Genomic DNA, 7,741 nt, shown 5'->3' on the forward strand with positions numbered 1-7,741 from the left:
GTCTTCAAAATTCAGAAAGATTGCTGGATGCTTATCCCAACACTATTCATGAACTGACAAATCGCAACTCTTAAAAAAACTTAATAAATTTAGAAAACATGAGCCATGACAACAATTGCAAAGTGTCAGTTGGAGTCTTAAAACATGCGGTGAAAATTAGGAGTGTTGTCAATTTGAAAGATCGAACAATGGACGTTTGGTGCACATTAGAAGCAGTCCTAAATTCATACTGGTTAACTATAGATTAAAAATAAGCATACCATTGGGTTTCTGGGAAAATGTACTATTAAAATGAGGTGTCACATGCTATGGTTTTCATTTTTCAAAATCTCACTTTAATTCAAAATGACGGATTTCAAGATGGCTGCCGTCAAGGATACCCTTACCGTATCACTTCCCTCTAGGCATAATATGTATTACCGAAGCTTTTATTTACTTATTAGCATTAATACGCGGGTTAGAAGCGGAAGTAAGGGGCTTACGCACGTAGTAAGTATAAACAATTAATATGCCTCTAACTTTTCCCCAAATGGGCGTACCTTAAAACTAGCTTCAACATTGTCTTCTTGATTGAATTCTAGCCCGAAATCATGTATCATATTACCCTATTCCCATTTTTTTTAAAAAAAACTTGACCTTAATTTAAAATGGCGGATTTCAAGATGGCTGCCGCCAAGGTCATACATACCGTACGACTTGTCCTTAGGCCTTATATGTATCTACATGGTTGTTCTTTCATTAACACTTAGTTTACAAAGGATAGTAAGGGACTTCTGCAGTAATCTCTAATAACATCTCAACTCTTAAAATTTATTAAAAAAAAAAATAGAAAACATGCACCATGGCAAAAATTTCTGTCGCCGGACAATTGGGTGATGTCCCTTGTCAGTTTCACTTTGTTGTTTCTATAGTACGTGCCAACCGCTATTATCGCAGGCCCATTTTGATATTAAACTTACTTGGCCTAAGTTATCTGGCGACAATCACGCTATCCTTTCCTGTTCTAGTTCGACTATTCTGCGTACAGTATGATTAAGAAGTGCCTGAAGTCTTACTTCTACTTCTATGTCACTCACATAGACGCTGTCTTTATTAAGATAACAATTTTGTTCGGTTCTTAAAATCTTATCATATGATGGGTAAAGTTTGCCCCTACACAAAGCGCCTTTTCTGATACATTGATCTTTCTGATACATCGGCTTCTAACGGTAGAGCAAGGGCTTCAAGTGCTTCTTCTGGTGTATAAAGTGTTATTTCTGTAATAGTTTTCTAAGATGTCCATGCACTGCTGATTTTTTAAGCTCGTATTGGGGATGTACATGGTACTTCTTTTGGTAGTCCAGCTACCAGCGATTTACCATGTGCATGAAGATTTGTTTGGGTGGCAAGACGACATCACGCAATGGGACTAGCAGTCAGTCTCTGTGAGCATTGCGCGCGCCCGGACTCATTGAAACTGGCTTTATTTGCCAGGGGGTAAGTAGGAGCAGCTAATTCTAACAAAAAGCATTAATTTAGAGACCGCAGAAAGTGTTAAAATAAAAAAAGGAACTTCGGACTTGGTAGTAAAATTTTAAAAGTTTGCAAATATATAGCAAAGCATTGACTTTTAATATAGTGTAATAATGCAAACATTGCGTATACGAAGTGCTTCAGAGGCCTGTTATTGTCCGTAGAGGATTGCTATTGTTCTGATCAACAATACCAATATTTAACATTTCATAACAATGAACATACTTGCGAGTAACAGCTCTGTCATACTACTCCACATGAAAAGCAAGTTTACAAGAACGGACAATTTTCCACTTTCGAGAGGTGTTTCTTTCATGAGCGAGTGATACCATGCAAAAAATAGATCTGTTCTATATAAAGCGGACATTGACCTACTAAAAGCCTATAGGCGTTCATTCCAGTGATGGAGTTCATTTTTATGGTTTTGCCCAGCTTTTTTGTTATTTCGACCACTATGCGTCGCAACTGTTCTTCTGAAATGACAAAGAAATCGAGACTTTAGAACAAAACGACACTTACTTTTGGTGTGCACCTTGTAAAATGTATCTCTCTCTATCCACATATTAGCCTGAGTTTCGGCTCACACATGTATGAATTAGTAAGAATCTTACCATCAGCCGGAGATAGCTAGGATATTGGTCTGCGTTCTTGATAAAATGTGTGGTTCTAAGGTACGAACTAGGATCTTCTAGTTACGAAGTGGAAGATCCTAGTGGTTGTGTACGAAATCTTATAATTCTCCTAAACTTCTAAGTTTTGCTGCCGCCTTTTAGACTCGTAAAAGTTTCAAATCGCATTGATACAAAATAAACCGAAATGTTGATAAATATTTTAAAGTTTGCACATAAACTGAACCAATTTTTTCTTCAAAGGCCAAAACCTAAAAGTGCAGAACCAGTCAATCTCCCTTCATATTACATGCCTGAAAAACAACGGAAGCAACATTATAACATATAAAATATTTTACATCAAGTGGTAAAAAGAAAGCTCCAATTTTTACAAGTTAGCCGATAAGAAGAATAAATTCTCTAATATATTATTTTTATAAAAGAAATAATAATGTAATGATCTATGTAAACATACGAGAATGTGTGTTGTATAAATACTTTTATTCATATATAGAGGGAAAGAAACTGAATAAAATCTAATTGAGTATACCGAAATTCGTAAGAATCTTTTATTATTCTATTAAAAAAAATATGAGCTATTAAAGTAAAAATAATAGTTGATAGAGTGAAAAATAGGTGAACGTTGTGGTATTCGGCTCGTTAACAGTCCGTGCGTTGCCGTTAATTCCTTTGAAACGAATTTAGTCTGTTAAAAAAGTTGATTTACTTGGTAATACTACCATAAATTAAAGTTCAATATTTAAAGATCACTGATAATTGCTGATGCTGATTTTAACATTTTTCGTTCGTATTTACAGGTCTCCTGATGATCTGCTTAATGAATATGATACGTCACAAATGGCGTTTCGTCCTGCTGTTCCTTCTCATCCTCCTGGGAAGCCAAAGAAGGGGAGCATAAAAGCTGATTTCAAGGATAGAATGTTCCAAGATGCTTTCGAGAATGTTCTTAATGAAGACTTCAATGAAAATCTCGATTTGTGGTCGGAGTGTATAACAAATATTTCCAATGGAGTTAGGTAGCAAAAGGAACTAATTAAAAGAAAAAAATGTAAATGTATGTAGAAAACAAACATGGAATAAAATGTTACTATTTGTAATGATGGGAATTGTATTTTACGTAATCAATGAAGCTAGCGTGATTATTGTTTACCAGTTGTCCTCTCCAATTTTCACGTGTAGAAAGATATTAGTGTTCCGAATTTTCTATAAAAAGCACCAGCATTATCAAGGACAAAAAGCTGAACAAACTGAAGCTTAGGACATTCTGCATAGCAAGCCGCAAAATACATTAACGATGCATGAGTCCGTATATTATTACAGTTCGGTTGAGCTCCTCAGAAACACCGTTGAAACGGACCCTCGGAAAAGTTCGTGCCATGCAGACGAGTTAGGCATAGACCATACCAATTAATGTCATTCGGCGGCTCTTTGCAGTCGATAAGGTGAAAAAGTAGAGCTCATAGGTGTCACGGAAATTGACACGCCCAACAAGTATCGCCGTCTGAAGGCGTGCAGTTCCCTGAATGTACCTGATAAGGAATAACCAGGAATGTTTATTTGCATCGGATTGTTATCTCAGATAAAAAAAAAGGGGGGGGGGCGGTTAGTATGGTAATTGTAAATTGTCAGGATCAATCAATCAACATCCAAGAAGGTTTTCCTAAAACCCCTCTACCCACAGAATGTGTTGTTGCCGGCATGTTGATCTAGGGTGGGAATTATCCATCATGTCCTTCTCAGGCGAAGTTAAAATATCAATGTAGATCGTTATAGTGTTAAATTCCATGAAATGTACCACAAACTTGTCCGCCAGAATGAAGCATTAGTCAACGGAGGTATTTCAAAGGAAGGTGCAAATTCTCCGTGACTTGCAGTATAAAACCGTTCCTCAACCGTAATATTTCTGCAACTGACTACCACCTCTTCTGGGTCTTGGTCACTTCGTGGGAGGGAATACCTTCCATGAGTATTAGCTAATGCAGCGCGTGGTTGAGAACTTATTCGCATGACAGACTCCAGACTTTTTTCGCCACGGAATCCAATCGTTGGCTAAACTACAAAAGGTATTTTAAACGGATTTCTTTCGTGTAAATGCGCAAAAAATACATTTTAAATTATTTAGTTCTCACATAAAGGAAGGAAACGCTGTCGGAAAAATGTATTTTTCTGACAATTCAGTGGTGCAACAGTTGGCAAATCAGAGACCTGGCTGTAATTTGAACCAGTTGAAGAATAAGGTTTTTTTTTTTTTTTTTTTTTTAACGTTCAGCTGGTTGTTTGGTTCTATGTTCGGTTTTCGTACTTTAATATCGAAATTTGATTCCACTTTAGTATGAAAAACTTTGAAGTTAAACTATGTTGTTTGTAGTTGCATCATTCCTGAAAATAATATTGGTTGTTACATGAAAGAAGAAGGTGATACTACTGTTTCACCCTAGGAAGATTATAAAACGGAAGCACGTCAAACCAGTGTAGCTAGTAGCAAAAAGTGCACTTTTCTGTCAGAAAAGATGAAAGACTATTGTCCCTTTATACATATGCATATAATCTCGTACAATAAGGTTACGGCCCCTACGGTTGCCTCTATTCGCAAAACAGGTGGGAAGTGATTTTTTTTTATTTTTTTTTATTTTTTTATTTTATTGCTCAGACGCGCCTCTTCGGTTTCGGCACCTGAAGATTTAAACCGAAACGGGCTATCATCATTGCAATCTTCTCTTCTTTCTTTATTTCATCATTCATTTTCCTTTTTTTTTTTTAGAGCGGGGACAAGGACAAGGACAAGGACAAGGACGAGGGCGAACCACAACACATTGAACAGAGAAAACAATCAAAACAAAACAAAATAAAATTTAAAGAAAAAAAAAACAGCAAATCCTTACTACTAACTACTATTCTCGAATGATTATCAAGTCTTCTTTATCTAATTAAACTTATCTACTCTACGTTCTGTCTCAAGTCGAGCTTAACATTCATCCTATCATAGTATCATCATTCATTGCTTTTTGCCTATACTTATCTCATCCATGCAGTATTCCCTCTTCTTCTTTGTTTCATTTCGTTCAGGTTTCCCTGTATGATTAGGTTTTTCACCTTGTACATAATTTGATTCTCTCCTGTATGTTTTTTATTAATTTACCACACTCTCCTACAAAATCACTAAGCACACACTTCACTTATCACTATTAAGCACTGTCCACACTGGTATTTATAATATTGCAATACTACACTATCACACTCCTGTGTGTGAAACACATTTTAACGACTAATTCCACTACACGCATTACACTTGTTTCGTTCCTTTTGTGCATTCGTTAAATCTTGTCTATCTCATGTAGGATGATTTTGTTTCCGATATATGTTCTTCGGTTGTTTTACGTATGTCCACGGTCCCCAATACAACGGCTTGGGATCCAGGACCCACTCGGAGCACTTAGTGCGGGCCCTGGTCAGTTGTGTCCCACCGCCGTGTGCACCGGAACCGAAAGCGGCGCGTACGCAACAAGATCGCGGACGGTCACTGTTTTCTTTTACCCGAGTTCATTTGTCTCATTTCTTAATTCTATGAGATATTAATGTGCTGTATATTAGAATGCACGATAACCCACCACCGAAACACGAAATTCACTCCGGCCCGACGCATCCGGAGTTCCAATCCGGTCTGTCCGGGGATGTGTCGAGCTCACTTTTACTCCCGCGCTTCCTTCCGGGGCATGCGGAATACCAGCAATCCTGGAGGAGGCCTCCGGTCCGAAAGGAACGCCCCATATACACGTTCTCACATTCAAACTAATTTATTCATATATCTGTTAATTTCTTATTGATTTCTGTTTGCTAGATTCCTTTCTTCATATTGTTTTTTGCTGCGTTCGGAAAATTCAGCCGTAATTCTGTTCAGCACTTTAAAGTCTTCCTCTTCGCGAATAATATCCTCTAATCTTCCTGTTCTTATATTGTTCCTCTCGTTCATTCGGTCTTCTAGTAGGGGACACCACATTATATAGTGTTCCGGAGTTCCAAACTCACCACAACCACAGTTCCCTTCTTCTTTTAAGCCAAACCTTTGAAAATATTGGCCATAGGGCCCATGTCCCGTGAGGAAGTGGACAAGGCCTGCAGATGGTTCAAAATGGTTCCATTTTAGTCTTTCATTTATGTTTGAAATTAATTTATGTGTTCTTCTTGCCTTCTCTGAGTTATTCCAGTCTTGTTGCCACTTTTCTAATATTACTTGCTCTATGTCTTGTATGTTATCTATTTCTTTCCCTATTAGGTCCTGTACCCTACTTTTGTTTCCTTTTTTAAACCAATACATTGCCGCCCGTTGGATTATTAATAAATGCATTGGTTTTAACCTCAACAATACAGCTAGTGCATTGTGGGGAGTAGTACCAAATGCCCCGCTTAGTCTGATCATTATGTTTCTTTGCGGTCTTCTATTTTCAGTTTTAGTGCATTGTTTTCTAACAACCTGTGAGCCCAAACGCTGGCAGCATAATTCATAATTGCCCCTAAAATTGAGTCGTGGTATATTTTTATTATTTTTCGTGGAAGCTTATATTTATTACTTGCTATATTTATTAGTTTATTGGTAACTTTCTGTCCTCTATCACTAATGTAATTTATGTGATGACCAAAATTTAGTTTATCATCTACCTGAATGCCAAGATATTTGAATTCGCTTACTCTTTTTATTTTTTCTTCTCCAATTTTGATGGTTGGGTCCCTTGCCAGTTTTGTTCCGAAAATCATATATTTGGTTTTTTTCTTGGATAATTTTAGTTTACTTTCTGAACTCCAATCTTGCAATATTCTTATTATTTCTTTTGAGTTTTCTTCTATTTCCCTTCTTGTGTTTGCTGATGTTATTACTGCTAGGTCATCTGCAAAAGCTATTACTCTATCTACGCATTTATTTTTGTTTAATGCTTCCAAGCATGGCTGGAATTCAATGTCCCACATCAATGGACCTAGAATAGATCCCTGTGGGCATCCTTTTTGTGTATTAATGCTAATATCCCCATTCTCTTCTTTTATTATTATTTTTCTGTCTTGAAAATAATCTTTTATTGTGTTCACTAGGTATTCTGGTATTTTTAGCTCTTTTAGTCTTCGTACCAGCGAGGGGATCCACAGATTGTCGAAAGCCCCTTCTATATCTACAAACAAGGTTAATACGTACTTTTTTGCGCTCCTGCGATCCAAAATGTTGTCCACAAAAGCATTTAGAGCGACCTCGGTTGATTTGCCCCTCCTAAAGCCGTATTGCAAGTTATCTCCTTCAATATTCCTATATTTGTGTAGTCTGGAAGCTATTGTTTTTTCATAAATTTTGGAAATATTCCGAAGGAGGCATATTGGTCTGTAGGAGCTTACATCTGTTGGGTCCCTATCTTCACTTTTCATTAATATTATTAATTTTGATTCCTTCCAAGAAAGCGGAAATTTCCTCTTCCTTAGTAGAGTATTGCATAATTTAGTTAGATAAGGTATCCATATTTCTTTCTTCTTTTTATAAATTTCATTTTTTATTCCGTCTAATCCAGGGGCTTTTCCTGATTTCAATTTCTTTATTATTTGTTCGATTTCCTCATTTGTTA

General features: G+C 36.8%; 1 protein-coding gene across 2 annotated transcripts in view; it reads left to right on the forward strand.

Annotated features, from left to right (window-relative positions):
* Noc3 (Nucleolar complex protein 3) overlaps window positions 1–3,238 on the forward strand; it is a 68,636-nt gene extending 65,398 nt beyond the window's left edge. For both annotated transcript variants that reach the window (XM_081763666.1, XM_081763663.1), the window contains exon 14: window positions 2,939–3,238. In XM_081763666.1, coding sequence (XP_081619792.1) covers window positions 2,939–3,161 — 223 coding nt within the window. In that variant the 3' untranslated portion in view covers window positions 3,162–3,238. The remainder of the gene's footprint in view (window positions 1–2,938) is intronic.
* Window positions 3,239–7,741: the final 4,503 nt, after the last annotated feature.

This window comes from Thermobia domestica, chromosome 1 (assembly GCF_964235325.1).
Source record: "Thermobia domestica chromosome 1, izTheDome1.hap1.1, whole genome shotgun sequence".
NCBI lineage: Eukaryota > Metazoa > Arthropoda > Insecta > Zygentoma > Lepismatidae > Thermobia > Thermobia domestica.